Source organism: Chanos chanos, chromosome 2 (assembly GCF_902362185.1).
Source record: "Chanos chanos chromosome 2, fChaCha1.1, whole genome shotgun sequence".
In the NCBI taxonomy this organism is placed as follows: Eukaryota; Metazoa; Chordata; class Actinopteri; order Gonorynchiformes; family Chanidae; genus Chanos; species Chanos chanos.
This window is the reverse complement of record NC_044496.1, coordinates 51,272,030-51,290,142: the sequence shown is the minus strand read 5'-3', so window position 1 is coordinate 51,290,142 and position 18,113 is coordinate 51,272,030. Positions and strand designations below refer to the sequence as shown.

The following is an 18,113-nucleotide window of genomic DNA, read 5'->3' as shown; positions in this document are numbered from 1 at the left end:
AGCAGGTTGTCTGTGTGGCTTTATGAGGCATCATTTAGGAGAAATTATACATCAACCCTGACGGACCTCAGTAAAACTCATGTGAAATGGCTTGGGGGAAGAGAACAAATTATGTTTAATCTTTTAAGAATTATCATGGATTCTTCATCACCATTATCATCTTCATCATCATCATCAATAAAATTTGTGCCTTACTTATGTCATCAAATGAGTTTATTCCCCACCCCATCAACAGAGCTTTCTTTTGGAAGTGTAAGATAAAATTTATTGTACATAACTGCAAATCTGTCCTACATTACTGCATATCCAACTGTCAAACTATGGAACATATCTCCCATAGATAGCAGTGGATCCTCAGGTCCATGGCCTGCTGAGGTGGCAGAATTTCAATATCCTATTACTGTTAATCCCTGACAAAGTCTACATTTTTTAAACGTAGTCTTAAAGTGTAATTTGATAAATGTAAAATAGCTGAACGAAATCAGATGGCATAATATTTAGAATCGCTGACTAAATTGTATTAAATCAGAACCAGATAATTACCAGTGTTTCACACCATGATAAATTTATCCTCTGCATACTTATTAGAATAATCTGATCCGCTCATCTTTTTGGTCAGTAGAAATACAGAGCGTATTATTGAAACTTGTACACTGACTGATATTCAATACAAAAACAACATTTGATGGGTCTTATTTGCAATTGCATTGAAAAAGACATGATGAAATGAATTATTGTCATCCCAGCCATATACACACAGAGGGATGAAATTGCATGTCCTCAGGATCATGGTAAGTAGCCGCTGCAATTCACGAAAGCCACCATCATGGACTATGGACCTGAAGTAGCCACTGCACTCAGAGGCCTGCCACCATCATGATTGCTGTGGCAAATGTCATCTAACCTCTGTATCTAACCCATCCATGAGCTGTGAGTTCACTCCCCCCACACACATTTTACCTGCTGGTCCAGGGGATCAAACTAGTGACCTTTTGGTCACAAACCTACTTCTTTAACCTTTAGGCCACCGCTGCCAGTCTGTTATATTGCTCCTCTCTCCAGACAATGAAAATACTTGCATTGTTTAAAAACACACACACACACTCACACACACCAGAAAATAAAAACAAAGATCAGTAATTAACATAATATCCTTAAAGATGAAAGAACTGCAGGCAAAGCGAATTGTTCCCTAAAGATATTTGATTGTACCTTATGAATCATGTTTAATTTCTTTTTTTTAGAAAAACTCTTTGCTTGTATAAAGTTTTGAGAAACAGTGGCAACATTTCATGTGGAAATGATGTCTGAATCTAGTTGAGAGATTCTGGGCACAGTGGACCAGTTTAGTAGTGCTTCTCCTTTCATTTTAATAGACCCCATTCACAATATTTCAATTATACAAAAACATTTCGTACAGTGATATGCCTCTTCCATAAAATCAAATTCTTTAATCTTAAAGGGAGCAGGGAAGTTTAGGATATATGCTGGTTTAATTTTCTCCTGTTCTGCAATATCATAAATAAATTTGCATACCACAAGCGGAATAGAGCGCTCAGTCTGAAGTTATCAAGTTCGGTGTTGATCACCAAAGCAGTTCAGCACAAGGTTACCACATCAGGGGGTTTATGTTGTTTTTAGTATTGTTCCTTGTCTTGAGACATCTAAGAAGGCGTGAGTGATAAAGTAATGATATTAAAAAATAGATATGCAGTAAACCAAGGGAGAGATGGAACAAAGATATGCAGAACATTTTCAGTTACTTAGAATACTTCAGGAAATGTTAATAGCAAATGGATTTTTTCCCTGCTGTATATATATATATATATATATTCCGTCCCAGAATGTCAAAAGTGCAAAAAACTGTGCATACAGCTTCACACCTTCCTTGTATGGGGTATGGTATGATATTCTGTGGGAGCAGAGGTTTTTTCTCTTTTTTTTCCCTTCCTTTCTTTTCTTTTTTTTTTTTTTTTTTTAATAAGTGTGCTCATTTTCTACAGCAGGCTCAGGAAGAAATTCAGAATAAAAATGTCAAGCACTCAAAGACAGTTTCTTGCATCGCTCTGTTGAAAGCTGTATTATCTGAGCAGGTAACATTAAAATGCTGGAGAACTGTAACAAAATATGTCAACGGTAATGCATGAACAACAGATAGAGCCTCAACTGATCAGTCTCTAAAGGAATTCAGCTGGAGTTCTTGAAGCTGACTGTGTCACCTTGGTATGTGAATGCAAGCTTTTAAGTACTCTGCCTCTAGCTCCCACCTAAGTAAGAGAATATGATTATGGTAATCATAGCCTGTCACTTTAAGAGAGCGTAGTAATTGCCTTCACGGAGTGACCTTGGAACTTCAGCTGGTGTGTGGTCAACCTTCACTGGCTGGGTCTCCTCTTGTAAGTGTATCATACACTTTCCTCTGTACTGAAGTTATTTAATAAGTAGAGCAGCTAAGTAGACATTACATTTGTCATTGTGTTACATTTTGGCCTTGTTTCCCCCTGACATTTACCGCTGTCATATAAACTAAGACAGCTTTGAAAATTCTCCTGATCTGTCCAGCAAAGAATGCTGTAAACATGAGCGCATGTAAAAATTATTTCAAAGATAGCTTCACCCAACCAAGATAAGTTCAGCAGCCGCTGAGATACCAAGCGAAGACAAATCTAATTGTAGAGGTGTCATGATAAAGGAAGATTCATTTCATACGGAATTTCTGTGCTTTCACTACTGACACACGTATCTCACAGAAAGTTCTCAGCAGTTTGTGTTTGTTTCCGCATATTTGTGTGTTTTCCTCTTATGCCTTCTTCTTTTTTTTTTTTTGCCAGCAAATGATTTCCCCCTGACTGTGGCTGTGTGGAAAACATGAAAACATAAGTCAAAAAAAAAAGTTCTAACCCTATTGTGTCTGTCTCTATCCATTCTATTTTCCTCTTTAGGAATCCCTTCTGTAAGCAAATGATTTCCTGCTCCATGCGTCTGAAGACAATATTCTTTTGTTTTGGAATTGTCTTATTGTGTATGAGTAAATGTACACTTTGAATGATGAATGTTTTATGACTATGCTTTGTGTCAAATTCTATTGAGCTCACACACAGACACAGGGAAAGGAAAGCCTGCTATGCTCTGCCAGCTTCACACTAATCAAGGAGAGGAAGTGTAACAGAAAAAAAAAACCAACAGAATAAAAAAAAGTTACACACTCAGTGAACTGAACCATCAGTAATAAACATCTCATGGTCCTTGCTCATAGATGAATAGATTTTCTCTCAGCTTATGAAACGTGGTTTTTATTCAGATTAATGATCAAGAAAGAAGAAAATCAAAACATTTAGGCTTCATTTGCAGTGTATACAGCAGCCCCCTGTTTGTGTTTAGGTGTTCACTTTAAAAATGCAAGAGGTACTTACTTACTTAAATTCCGGTATGGGATAGATATATCATGTAACTGACAAAATGTCCTCAAAGGAAGAGCAAGTTCAATTTATTAAGTTAAAACCTCTGTAGTCAGATCAGGTTGTGAAGGCATGTCGAATCTAAACTTCACAGAGAATAAAGTTATCACAGAAGCATGTAGAGCAATATTCATAAGAAAAAAAAAAAGCTGTTTGCAACATCAAGACATCTCCCAATTGTAAGATGAAGGCAGGACAATGTTTTCATAATTAAAGGGAATAGTTAACTATGATGGTCCAAGGTTTTCCTCTGTGCTATAAATGAGAAATCTGTGCCTTAAAATTTATCCAACCAACACACTGCCACAACTGTCAAGATATGTCACCAAAGATCTGTAGATGATCTTTCTTTCCTTCTTTCTTTCTTTCTTTCTTTCTTTCTTTCTTTCTTTCTTTCTTTCTTTCTTTCTTTCTTTCTTTCTTTCTTTTTTACTTTTGGTGCCTGTTCATTTATATGACCACATTTTCACAGACATGTCAGATGGATATTGACAGACAGCCCAATCTAGAGGCAAGTGGAGATATTGTACACTCCACACATCCTGCTCATTCAATTCGGGGAAATTGCTCTCTTTGAAAAAAGGCTGTCATTATTTTGTCACCGCTTGTCCCAAGTGACATTTACAGCAAATAAGTCCAGCAGCCAAGACACAAAGAGGGCCACTATCAAGTCAGAGTTTTGTATTTTTTTTGTTGTTGTTGTTTTGTTTTTGTTTTGTTTTTCTATCACGGAAAATATTATATTGCGAGGAAGTTGTTTCTCTACTTTTGTATACGTTAGATATTTATAAATGAGAAACCACAGATGGTTCCGTGCACTTTTTTTTTTTTTTTACAGTGAATATACATACTGAGAGAAACAAGTCTTGAAAAGAAAAAAAAAAAAACAGATCTTCACAGCTCACATGTCAATGCAATATCACAACTCTAAAGAGATCACAATTTTCAGACCTCAGAATGTGTTTTAAGAGGCACAGTGAGATAACCATCTAGTTATGAACTTTCAGCTTTTTCCTTTCATTCAAACATCATATTCAGACCTACCAGTTTCAAAATATAGACCTAAGCCTCAGACTATGGACACTCATAGCCTTTGTCATAGGAGATCAAATTTACCATAGACTTACAAAGGAAGCTTTTTAAACATTTAGGTTTGAGGTCATATCAGGTGAAGTGGGAAATGTAATGTTTTCATATTTGTCCATGTTTTATTTTCGGTACTTCTGAAATAAATGTATGGATGCTGATAACTAATCCTAATCGAACACACACATCAAAGCTCAGGACCCTTGTAGAGATCAAAGGTGTGCGTCATCTCTGGCTTCTCAAACAGTCTGATTAGATGTTTTTGGCTTTTCTACTTGTGATAAAGTAAGAGTTTACAATCTATTTAGCTAAATATTTATTCATTGAGCCAAATTTTCCAGCACTGGTCTTTGCTTGGACTTAGTGTAGACAATGCTCTTTGTCAAACTGTTGGACAGATGTTCCTGTTTACCTCCAACAGAGCCTAATGCAGATGACTGAAAATGCATATCCAGGACATTTTAAAACCTTGCCTTCCATGGTGTTCAGCCATAACAGGTTATTCCTCAGTAACAATCATGAAAAGCAGGACAGTAAAAACAGTTCAAAGAGCCATTGCAGGAGTACCCAGTGTTAGTCTTTCATCTTTCAGTGGCAGGGCCTTTCCATCAGCAGAAAAAAAAGGCCTATTCTTTCCATTGCTGCACCTAAACAAGAGGCTGGAATAGTTAGAAAATGCCAAAGTATTCTTTACAGTGTAGATATTAGAATATAAGTGTTACTTATTTATGTTAATAAAAAGCTGTGACCATACAATCTTTCAGAGCAAAGAACCAGTAGGTGTCTTATCTAGAAAGCAACTCTAATTTCATATTTAGTAGGGTTTTTTTTATCACGAGCATGAGTTTTAAGAGATTTGTGCTACAATAGTGAAATGTCAGCCAGCCGTCAGGTTCATTGTTATCCAGATCTTGCAAACAGAGTTGAAATTGATGAATGATGCTGCTTGAAAGGACTTGTATGGTGCTAGCTGAGATGAGCTTTCCCCAATAGATTCTGGGTGATCGCATGTCAGCAGGAAACAGAGATATTCTTACTAGAGCAAGGTTGTGTGTGTCATAGAAATTTTATACAGCTTCCTGACTGAGTTCATTTTTCTCTGACTGTAACTCTGAAAAACAAATTAGACCTGTGGGCTTCAATGACCCGATATTGCATAGCTTTAAAGATGGATACATATTGATACTGTATTCATGTCATGATCTGTGACAGTCTCAAATTCTTGAGGTGGTGGAGTTATGATTTAAACCACTAACAAGACAAAATCCATAGTGGAAATACTCAAATAGGACTTCTTATGTCTCAAGGGCACTGAGGTCCTAAGTTCAAATGAAATCCTCCTGAAAACTACCAGTGAGTGATTTATTTGTCAAGCGATATAACACCGACACACACAAACGCATGCAAACTCTTTTTCTTTAGGCACATCTATACACAGATCGTGGTTGCATATAGTAAGAGCAACTTCAGCGACGCCGTTATCTTCAAGGTGTGCTGAAGAATGCATTTAGCATTTAAGCTGACCGTGACACCCTGACATAAACCAGCTTGATTCTGGCAGGCTTTTACAGAGATCTTATAGCGTATTCAGCTTTGTGATTGAGAATATTGGATTCTACGTCGCGGTTGTAGGGGAGTGTAAAGACTGCAGTCTGGGGTTGACTGGATGAGCTGAAGAGGTAATAAAAGCTTCATTCATTTCCACCAATTGTGACTGGCAGTGAGGCAACACCTGAGACTGCAAGGAACAACAGGTCTTAAATCAAAGACTCAGTGGCTAAAGACAGTATGCAGTCTATTACTACCAATATGGGCCACTTAGTGCCTAATTTACAGCCCATCTGTGGACCATTTTTGTCACCATCGTTTACTTGCGTTCTCATAAATCACGCTGTTTGTGTTACAATCAAATATTGCTCATTGGCACACAAAGTATATTACCATGTTTATCAAAATGGCAACTGCTGTTTGCCACCTTTGGAAAAAATTGACTGAATTTAGAGAAACACAAAAGTAAAACCATAGACGGGAAGTTATTAGCAACGGGAATTAGTTGTAATTACCCTGAGATGATGATAAAGGGTATCCCTGCATTATTTCCAAAATAGAACATGTGGTTAAAGGGAAAAAATAATATATATATAAATATATATTTATATATTTTTTTTCTTTCTGCCCCACTGAGGTGAGGTCATTTGTTTGTCGGCACAATAGCTGCATAGCAGCACAGGCAGAAAACGCGGAGTGACTACTGGTAATGTTCAGTGTATCTCCAAACAACTTCCCAGCCACTTCCTATCTATGTTCTCTCTCAGCGTATTACTGCAGGGCAGGGAAGAAAATCTGCTTTAGAGTTATCTCAACCACTGTTCTTTAAAAACACCCCTTTTATTTCTTGGTTCAAAAAAAAAAAAGATGAAGTGCAGTATGCTCTTTTATTTCTACACCCTAAAGGAATATTTCGTGATCTATTTTGCATAAGCATTGCAAAGACCATTTTTCTCTCTGTATCACATCACTGTAGTGGTTCTTGGTAATATACACTATACAAACAAGTAGTCCTTTTCTGAGCTTTCACACTAGCCATTTCAATCTTTTTTTCTAAACCCCCATCAACTAGCCACACTTTAGTTACAGATGAATAATCATGTCCTCTTTCCTAGGCAGCCAGACACTCAATAACATTGTAATCAAAACTGCATTCAACACACGTAACTTTTTGGCCAGTTTTGCAGTTTACATTGCTGGAAGGTACACAAATGTAGCTTATACAGATGCCAGTGGACTGGAGAAAAGAACATCTCTGATGCAAGTGTGGCGAGGGGCAATAATGGGTGAATGAAGAAAAGAACAACACCACCTAGGGACTTACATCCCAGGAAATACCATTCCAAAAACCTTGAGTACTGTTTTGAAAGTTAATAAGGCACGCAGACTCGTTACTGATACAAGAAAGAGACATGTTCAAAATAATCCAAATAGTTTATTAAAGGAATCAAATTGATCAAAAGGCAGGGACTGGAACTGCAGGGGAAGAAAGGAAACCAAAATAACCCCAAAACAGGAGCCTAAGAATGCAGGGAACAGAAACAACACTTTATTACAAATTAACAAGGTAGGCTTTCACAAAACTAAACAGTATTAAACCCTAAAATATATATAAAAGTACCAGCCCACCAGAAACTAAACTGGAACTGAGTCCACCTGTGGAGAGGCAGACTACAATGAGGAGTGCCAAGGAGTGCTACCCTTACCTTACGTGCAGCACAGCAATCCTCACCGCAAAAAAAAAGAGTAGTGCAATCTACCTCTGTGACCCAGTGCTCCTACACACATGCAGCAAGTGAGGGGACCCCCACCATGGGTGCCTAGCCCCCCCCCCCCCCCAGTATGGCACTAAAAGAGGAAAAAAAGGAACTAATACAAAAACTCACAAATAGTAACCCAGTAGGCTTAAACAAGGACAAAACAATGGTAAAACAAGGACAAAATGAAGGGAACTAAAGGCAACTAAAGGCAACAAGAGCAAACTAAAGGGAACTAAAGGCAATACAAGGGCAAACTAAAGGGAACTAAAGGCAACACAAGGGCAAACTAAAGGGAACACAAGAGCAAACTAAAGGCAAAACAGGGGCAAACTAAAGGCAACACAGGGGCAAACTAAAGGGAACACAGGGGCAAACTAAAGGCAACACAGGGGCAAACTAAAGGGAACACAGGGGCAAACTAAAGGCAACACAGGGGCAAACTAAAGGGAACTAAAGACAACACAAGGGCAAACTAAAGGGAACTAAAGGCAAAACAGCAGCAGGTAAACTGCCTCAGGTATGAGGTGCCAACACACAGGATCCCTCCAAGCTGGGCAAGGCAACTTGGGAGCTCAAACACAATGTATACTCTGCCAACAGGTCAAATCAAGGATCTTTGCAGGAACACCAAACACCACAAGCTAACACAGAGACAAAGAGGCAGGAGCAAAAAGGGTGAGCACATACTACCAGGTGTTTTATATAGCCCAGCTCTACTTAGGAAATTGGCTGGGGGAGCAAACAAGCCTAGGGCTGCGTTCACTACCTCTAAACATGGATACTGCTTTGGTACTAGGGAAGCGTTCCCCACCACAATCTACCCACCGGTTTTTGAATCGTCGACCCGATGATTGACGCTTACTGCCAGGGCCTAAAAATAACAGAAACACTAGGCACAGGCACCTGAGAGTTCATAGACCCTATTGCTCTTCTCCCTACTGCCTGGGGCAGGTGATGGAGATTTGGGTGCCTCCCAGCATTGGTACTAGTGGTCCCTCTCAGGGATGCCCCGGTGTTGCCGGGGGAAACATCAGCTGTACCAGGTAGGTGACTTGTTTGGGACTGGCCCGCAAGAGGTGGCACAGTCACCTCCGGCTGGGTTGATGGAGCAGAGACACGAGTCTGCAAACTTGGTTGGCAGTCCACAGGTGCAGAGGTGGGTTCCGGAACCAGCACAAACCATTCACTGTCCAGCGAAGACTCATCCCCTAGAGGGGGTTCCATCTGTCGAGGTGGCTCACTAGAGGGGCAGTCAATCACGGTCCAATTTACTTCAGTAATGAACGATGGACATGCTTTACCTGCCAAGGATCATCCACTGGGGCAATGGTGTATATGGATCTTCCCGCTGCTGGGGCCCTCAACACTTTGTACAATACTGACCTCCAGATGTCTTGGATCTTGTGATGACCTCTAACTCCAACATCTGAGGTAGACCAACTGACCTTCTTGCAGGGGAACATCTCGCACATGTTGATTGTGATGCTTCTTACGCCGATCAGCTTCTAGTTGCCTGGTAGCCCCCTCAAAAGCATGGCGGAGCCGGGTCTGGTGTTCTACAATCCAGTCATGGGTGCTGCCTGCCACAGGTTCCTGCACTCTGCCCAAGAGGAAATCACAGGCAACCGAGGGTCTTGCCCAAGCATCAAGAAAAATGGAGACTAGACAGTACACTGATGTACTGTGGTGTTATAGGAAAAAAATCATTTGTGGCAGGTAGCATGACCAATCCCTCTTGTTGGTGACAGGCAGGGTGCGTGGAAGGCTGTGTAGCGTGCGGTTAAACTGCTCACATTGGCCATTGCCAGCTGGGTAATAAGGAGTGGTGTGGCTTTTCTCAATGCCATACATACTGCAGAGCTGTCGGATGAGGTTGTTCTCAAAGTTCCTACCTTGAACAGAGTGGATACGACCTGGCACTCCAAACTTGCAGAACCACTCATTGACCAAAACCTTAGCCACTGTGGAAGCCCGTTGATCATGGGTTGGGATTGCCTGAGTGTACTTCAAAAAGACATCCGTCATGACAAGAACATTCTCCATCCCATTCTTCAATGGCTCCAGCACGGTAAAATCAACTGCAAGTATTTGATTTGGGCGAGAAGCAAGCAAACGGCCCATGTATGCACGGGCAGCAGGTTGAGTGTCTTTAGCTACCTGACAGCGTTCACACTCCTGACACCTCTTCTTGATGTCTTGGTGCATTCCTGGCCAGTAGCACCGCTGATGGACCAGATCGGTGGTGCGTTCGACGCCTTGATGCAGCTGATGCAGAACCTGGCTCGTGAGTGACATGGGCAGCACCTTTTCTCCTTTGGGGCGGCAGACTCTGCGGTAGAGCACACCACCTTGTTCCACCATCCGGTCCTACTGTCTGATCAGCACAAGAGCTTCCGTAGAGGCCTGGCGTCGTTTAGCTGAATCAGGGCCCTTCCCCCCAGTCCAAAACCTCAGGAATTCCTTGATGATAGGGTCTGCTTCCTGTAAAACACATAGGTCAGATTGAGTGTGACAAGGAAAACCTGAGATGGTGGTCTGAATAGCCTGGGTTGCTGAATTAGCTCCGATAGCCTGCTGCAGCGGTTCTAGAACTGGAGTGCCAGAGGCTACAGGGTCCAAGGCGTTGGCATTGGCCAGGTGCTGCCGGGAAAGGGCATCTGCATTCCGATTACTTCGACCAGCCCTATACTTGATGGTAAAATCAAATGCAGCAAGTTGTGCAGCCCAATGCTGTTCTGTAGCACCCAGCTTGGCTGTGGACAAATGACTGAGAGGGTTATTGTGCGTGTACACCACACATTTCTGTCCCAGCAGATAATCTCTGAACTCCAATTTCATAGAGCTGTAGTTGCTCATGTTAAGTTCTGTAGGCTTAAGGCCACGACTAGCAGAAGCTATAGGTCTGACCTTACCATCTTGTTCTTGGTAGAGCACAGCACCCAGTCCACTGTGCTTGGCATCAACCTCTAAGATGAAAGGTAAAGAGAAGTTGGCATAAGCCAAGACTGGAGCAGACACCAACCTACTTTTAAGGCCCTCAAAGCTCTTCTCACACTCCTCCGTCCATGTTGCAGGTAAACTTTTTCCTGATGGTTTTCGGGATTTAGTGCCAGCTAGTTCAGCGACCAGGCGATGCAAAGGGTTGGCCAGCTTGGCAAACCCCTCAATGAACTGCCGGTAGTAGCTTGCAAATCCTACAAAGGAACTCAACTCAGACACGTGGTTAGGTCGCTGCCCCTTCGAAACCACTTCTATTTTACCAGGGTCTGTGGACAGACCATCCCTAGATATGATGTGGCCCAAGTAGCTCACCTCTTGTCTGAAGAAGGAACACTTCTCCAACTTGACTTTAAGACCCTCTTGCTGCACGTGGCCCAGCACAGCATCCAGACGCTTCACATGCTCTGCTACAGTGGAAGAAAAAACAACAACATCATCCAAGTACAGTAACAATGACTGACAGTGCTGATCTCCAAAGATCCTCTCCATCAATGGAGAGTACTTGGGACATTGCACAGCCCAAATGATATCCAGCTCCACTCAAACAGCCCGAAGGGGGTGGAGAATGCCGTCTTCATTTTATCCTTTTCTTTGACTGGCACTTGGTTGTACCTAGCAGCTAGATCCAGGGTTGAGAACCAGCGGGCCCCTGAGAGCATCCAGGGACTCTTCGATACGTGGCAAGGGAAATGCGTCTTTGCGGGTCTTACTGTTCTAGAGCCGGTAATCCACATACAACAAAGGTTGCCATCCTTTTTCTTTACCGGCACAATAGGACAGGCAAAGGGGCTACTACTTTCCCTGATAACCTGTGTCTCTAGAAGCTGGTGGATATGAGCCTTTGCTGCCTCATACTCTGAAGGGGGGATGCGCCTATATCTCTGACGTACGGGTACCTCATCCACCAAAGGAATGTCATGGGAAATGAGATTAGTGCACCCTATATCTCCCTCGTGGGCAGAAAAGACACCACTGTACCTTTGCAGTAAAGACTTGACCTGACACTGCTCCTGCTCTGCAAGTGCCGATAAATCAACTGCTACAATCTTGTCCTGCACTAAACTGGTTACAGTCTGGGAAAAGACAGTGGCTGACACCTCCCTCTTCTCAATGCCTGTGGGTAAGCTCACAAGGTGGGCATGACTCAAGGTACCTAAAACAGTATGAGGATACAATACAACATCCTGGGCCTCTACATTAACAACAGGGATATAAACGGTACCTCTAGCCAGACGGACCAGTGCTGGGGATGCTAGTAGAGCCATTGCTAAGGGGCTCAAATAAGGCATCATCTGCCAAGTAATGTTGGGAGCATGTGGCTGCTACAGTTGTCATAGTACCCCCTAGGACTCTGCACACCCTCGCTCCCTTAACTTTTACACAACCTGAGAAATCAGGAGGGGCATTAACCTGGGCCTGGTGACACTGCTGGAGAGCCTGCTGAATTAGGGTGGGAGCCTGCAACACAGAAGGTAAATTAAAAAGAGCAGGGCCATGCTGTACAAACAACTCCCAGTAACATTCCTTGATAATATTCATCCCTAGGACACCAGGAATCCCTAGGACACCGGGGATCCCCCACTGTGTGGGGGATCCCTAACCACCAACACCCCCGTTTTGCAATTACCTTACCACAAAGCTGCACATCCAGCTCGAGGTAGCCTACACATGGTATTGCCAGCCCATTAGCAGCACTTAGCCGCAACCAGTTGCAAGAACGGAGTTTTTCTAGACCCCAAGGTTCAAAATGCCATACAAAGACACTCTCAGTTATTGTTGACACCATGGACCCGGAGTCAACCAAACATGGAACCCAAACCCCACCCATTAGTATGGTAATGTTTGGGCAAGCGGACACCAAATTTTCAGGATCATCTGCTACAGACTCAGAGCCTAAGGAGCCCCCACCTGAACTTTGGCTCAACAGTCCAGGGGGTAAGAGTCTCCCTGACGTGGGGAGCAGTGCTTATCATTAGAGCTGGAGAGCATGGCTACAGAAGCTGGCTGTGGCTGGGCAGCTACATACTCACCCTTACACTCCCTCGCAAAATGACCAGGCTGCTGGCACCTCCTTCAAATAACAGTTTTCTTGTGTTGAGTCAGCTGGGCTCTAGGGGCATTGTTAAGCTGATCCAGTTGCTCCTGCTGACTCCTGAGAATTTCCTTCAGTTCACCCAACTCACAACTAAAAGAGCAGTTACCTGCCTTGCTGTAGCTGGGATAGCCTCCCTGAACAGCATGCTGGAAACCAAATAGAGGGGACAGAGTGACTTCTACCCCGCCCACCCCCTGGCATCTCTTCTTGCCCCCATCTAATGGCCTCTCTGCGGACATCTATCAAGTTGGCAGCAGGGTGGACCCGGACAAACTGCTTAAGCTCTCTGCGTAGGGAAGAATCAAACACAAGTTCAACAAACTGAGCTCCAAGCAACACATCCTTGTTCAGTATGCCACTAGGGGTCTTTTTGACAACATTTTCCATTAAACACCTTAGTGCATGAGAATTCTTGAAATGTTTCCTCCTCCTGTTGCTTTCTTGAAAAGAAATCTTCCTGCAAAGTACACCCATACAGTTCCTGCAGTATAGAAAAAATCTTATCTGGATCCTCCCTATCCTCTCTAGACCGGTACTTAATCTCTTCTCTTGCCTCTCCTAAATGATCATAAATGAAAAGTGCTTGCTCAGCTGATGACAAATGCCGAGCACGTATACAAGCCTGGACCTCCTCAACCCACTCAACAATACTCAGACCAGTCCTACCCCGAAACATGGGGCACTTCCTATCTCTGAGAAGATAAATCAGTCTCTCTTTTACAGGAGCATGGATGGAAGAGTGCCCAGGAGCACAAGAACTTTAGGCGGCGCTGGTCCCAGGCTGATTGACTTCCCGTTCCTCACGCATTCGTCGATTCTCGGCTTGCAGCTGTAGGACCAAGTCTTTTAACTGAACAAGTTCCTCCTCCATGAGGAAGAGATGAGGAGATTAGTAGAGGACTTTCTTATGGTTGAGAGATCCTTCCAGGACCTGCTGCTGTTTTGCCCACACACAGAGCTATACAGTGCAAATAATTTAATAAACCAACTGGGTTACAAAAGGGGGGAAAAAAAAAACTACATGTCTCTGCCTTCACAGTGTCCTGCCGACAACGCCAGAACGTGGTTAGGGGCAATAAGCAAACAAGCCTAGGGCCGCGTTCACTACGTCTAAACATGGATACTGCTTTGGTACTAGGGAAGCGTTCCCCACCACATAAGTACACTCCCATCATCAAATGAGATAAATAATTAAAGTGTATGCAATGTGTGAAACATTTATGTTGTAGATATAATTATATAAATGTTTATGGCAGAGATATGTTAGTTTTGGCCTTGTAAACACTGTGCTGTGTACTGATGAATTTTCTCCGTACACAAAAAGGAATGTGAAGGAGAAAAATCCCTTTGGTATTAGAAAATCTTATGATACCATAATATTGTGCTGATAGTGTGGAGTAGAGCAGTGAACCTTCTTCTCTTCAAGAGGTTTTATTCCCAGTAAGTATGAGGTAAAAAAAATCAACATAAACCAGGCCTGTTGACCTCCTTTATGCCCAGTGGGACTGATTTGCTCATATTTGCTGATGAGGCTAAAGAAGAAAGCTACATAAACTGAAGGAAATGAGACTTGCCTTTGAACAACAAATATGGTTAAAAAAAAAAGGAGTTCTGCACAGCTAGACTGATTTAGAACCCTGAATAATAACAAGTTCTTTCCAGTGAGTAAAGATTTAGCTCACATGTGACCTTGGTTTATAACACAAAAGAAGAGGCAGGAAAAAGCAAGACAATTGAGCAAGTAATAGCAGCGACATTTTTCTTCACACCACAAATGAGTGTTTTTCTCAGTGTACCGTTATATTAATATTTCTTTTATTAAAGATTCTAAGGGAACCATTTTCACTTTCTTCGAAATGTCTCACAAGAAAGACATAGATAAAATTGTAATTGTATTCTGCAACTGATGTTCCAAAGGTGCAGTAAACTGTTTTTTTTTGTTTTTTGGTTTTTTTTGGTACATTTCCCTTATTTTCATATGGGGAGAAGTTCAAGCCATGCATTTTTAATGAACTGCAATGTGTGAAGAACCTCATAAATTACATCACTGCAAGGCATTGTGTTTAATGATGAATATGAAAAAGTGTGTGTGTGTGTGTGTAGTAGGAAGAGGTTGCAGGGAGGGGGCAGAAACAATGTTAAGTAAAAACAAACATTTCCACAAGCTCTGGGTTGTGTGGAGCGAAGGTAGAGGCTTAGGAACAGCTTGTGAAGGATGTACTCCTCTCCTCCCCATCGGCAGTACAATCTGGTGGAGTCAGTCCCAGCGGACCCAGTCTCCAGAGCTTCTCTCTGCTCGTCTCACACCTCACTCTGCCGCATGCATGTGCGCTCCCTGCCGCGCTCCACAGGCACTCACACCCCTATAGCCTGGTGCCTGCGCTTTCATTCCACCAACAAGAACACGTTAACCGTTCAGTGTTCATCTAGCGTCTGTCAGTCATCTTTGTTGTTGTGGGCCTATCTGGGAGAAGTAGTCTGGATTGTCACTGACAAGCAGTCACTTCAGCTGAAAACTGTCAAACACTGTTGTTATTAATGTAAATATATGCAAGCGTATTGTCTCTTTTGCAGGAATTGAGGGCTTTCTTTACCTTGTTTCTTTGTCCAATTACGCACACTACACAAAGTAGCGCGCCAATCTTGGGACGATCTTTTCATATCGCTGCAGTGGCTTATTTCAGGGATCAGTATGATACCATACAATGCAACACACTGTCATTAGTGAATGAAATGCTGAGTCCTACACTAATGTTTTAGCTAATTCTGATAGCCCTCTACTGATATTGATTGATGATAAATGCTCTTATCAAGCAATGATTGTGAGCAGTGAAGTGAAGATTAGAGTGATCCCCTGCAAACCTTAACATCAAGTTAAATCTTAACAAGATAAGATTGTCCTACAACAGCGTGAACCAGTCAGTAAGGCAAAAGGCAGGTCAGCGCAATATTTCCTTTGATCAAAGGCATTTTATTCTACAAGTGTCCCATGACGTTTGGTAAGGCGCCTTCACCTGCAGAGGCCTCTGAAGATCATCAGAAAAAAAAAAAAAGAAAAAAATTCAAAGATTTTTCAAAGATTTTTGAGTATAGGTTAATACTTGCGTTTGGTATCCGTGCATGCTCTACAACTACAGAGTATTAGAACATACAAAGAGTAAAGGAGAGCATATGTTGATTTTCTTTTTCCAAAAATCATTACTTCAAAAGCTTCTCCTCATTAAAGCAGATCATGCATATGTCCGCAAGGACATACTACACATCATGCATGCTGTTTGGAAAAACTGACATAAAAGTGAATGGGGGAAAAAAAACCCAAAAACTACAAGACACAGAGGAGAACAGTGACTGAATCAGTATCAGTTAAAATGTTAATGCTATACTAAACAGCCTAATAGCAACAAATAGAGGAGAGCTTATTCTCCTCCTCTGAGTTTGTTTGAGAAATGCACAGCTGTTGCAGACACAGGAGCCACAAGGATCGAATCATAATGAGTCTGGGCTGCAATTCGTCAAAAACACTGTCAAACTCAAAACAAAGGCTTATCCTCCCCTCTTTCGTGTTGCACAAAATGTTGCTTTGTCTAACATCAGAAGTGGAAAGACATTATATTCCAACGTGAATAGATGTGAAGGTGATGGCTATGGGCAACAATTTTTGACTTGATTCATTCATTCATAAATATTAATATTCTTGCACAGATGTCTGTCTATATAAAACCTATGAACTCTATAAAACCTGGTATCCTGGTATTCAGGTTTTATAGACAGAAAACCGATAGACAGCATGGTTTGGGTTAGGTTTATGATTATTGAGGAGTAGAAGTGCTTTTATTTCAGGGAATATTCAGACATAATTTAGTGGATTAATAATTTGTAATATAGTTGAGTGAATTTCCAATGGGGGCAGCTGTTGAGAGCTGTAATAATGCATGAAGGCTGTGATATGTTGACTTGAAAATAAGAATAGCCTACCATACAAAGAGTATCAAATGCAGACCTTCTTCCTCTTGCCATATACATACAGCAACTTTAAAAGAAAAAATTAACATACAAAAATAGTAAGATAAATGTTCAACTTATCGTATTCTGTTTTATCACATGTGTATAATCTAGTATATGAGAAACCATCCATTTTAAGTAGCCTATCGCAAACTGAACAGAAAATTACATGGGATCCTTGATGATGACTTTCACAGAACTGTGAATGATAATGAACTGATGGATGCGCTACACGTGCACATGTTTTGAGGATTAACATTTCTTTCTGCCTCTCTACAACTAACTCATAAACATGTGGCAAATGAACAGAATATCCTTTCTTAAGTGTCTTTGGTTTGTGAGTTGGACTAGACAAATCAGAATTCCAGGGCAGACACATATCCCATGGGAATTCTTCCTGCCCTCAGCTGCTCTTTTCTATGTTTTTTTTCTCTCTTTATCCAGAAATCAGGTGAAAAAGGAAAAAGTGCAACATTTATTCCCCCACAGGACCCTGCATGGGATGAAGGCTGGTTGTCCAGAGAATTGCAGATATGCAGATAAATGTTTGCCCTTAAAAAGGTAACCCTGTGGATCAGAGACTCACCACCTGAAGGCTCATTAAAACTCAGCCCCCAACAAATCAACAAGAAAATGTATTGTATGTCTAAGCATCTTAATAGGCTGCAAGGCCACCGTGGGCTTGCAAACACAGCTACAATTTAGAAGTATCTGGAATTCTACTGGGGACTGTGACACTGTTCTTCCATGAGAAATTCCACTTTTTGTTGTGTAGTTGATTGTGGTGGTAAAACCTATCACAGGTACTGCTGCTGAATCTCAAGGGTTCAAATGGGTTGGGATCTGGTGATTGATTTTCAGGCCAACGACACGATCTCCACTGTTTCTCATGAAAGATTAACAATTTGAGCTGTCGTCATCATTTAAGTCCATCGAAACATGCAGAAAAGTCAAAATGACATATTTATTTCATCTTGTCAAGAAAAGAAGTATCTGATTGTTGTCTATATTTCAAAGGAGCCACTGTAAGACATAATAGTAATCAAAAAGACTCTCCATTGATCAGATGAATGAAAAGCATAAAATATTTATTTTTGAAAGTTTTTTCAAAACAGTTTTAAGCTTGAAGGGTGGAGTAAAGGTTAATTAAGGTTAATATTTTAC

The 18,113-nt window shown here is 41.6% G+C and overlaps 1 protein-coding gene across 1 annotated transcript in view; it reads right to left on the bottom strand.

Moving 5' to 3' along the window:
* unc5a (unc-5 netrin receptor A) overlaps positions 1-9,076 on the bottom strand; it is a 114,120-nt gene extending 105,044 nt beyond the window's left edge. The window contains exons 1-3 of the mRNA XM_030765530.1: positions 8,839-9,076; positions 8,635-8,723; positions 8,442-8,493 (exon numbers count right to left, since the gene is read on the bottom strand). Of these exons, the coding sequence (XP_030621390.1) occupies positions 8,442-8,493; positions 8,635-8,723; positions 8,839-9,076 (379 nt within the window). The remainder of the gene's footprint in view (positions 1-8,441; positions 8,494-8,634; positions 8,724-8,838) is intronic.
* Positions 9,077-18,113: the final 9,037 nt, after the last annotated feature.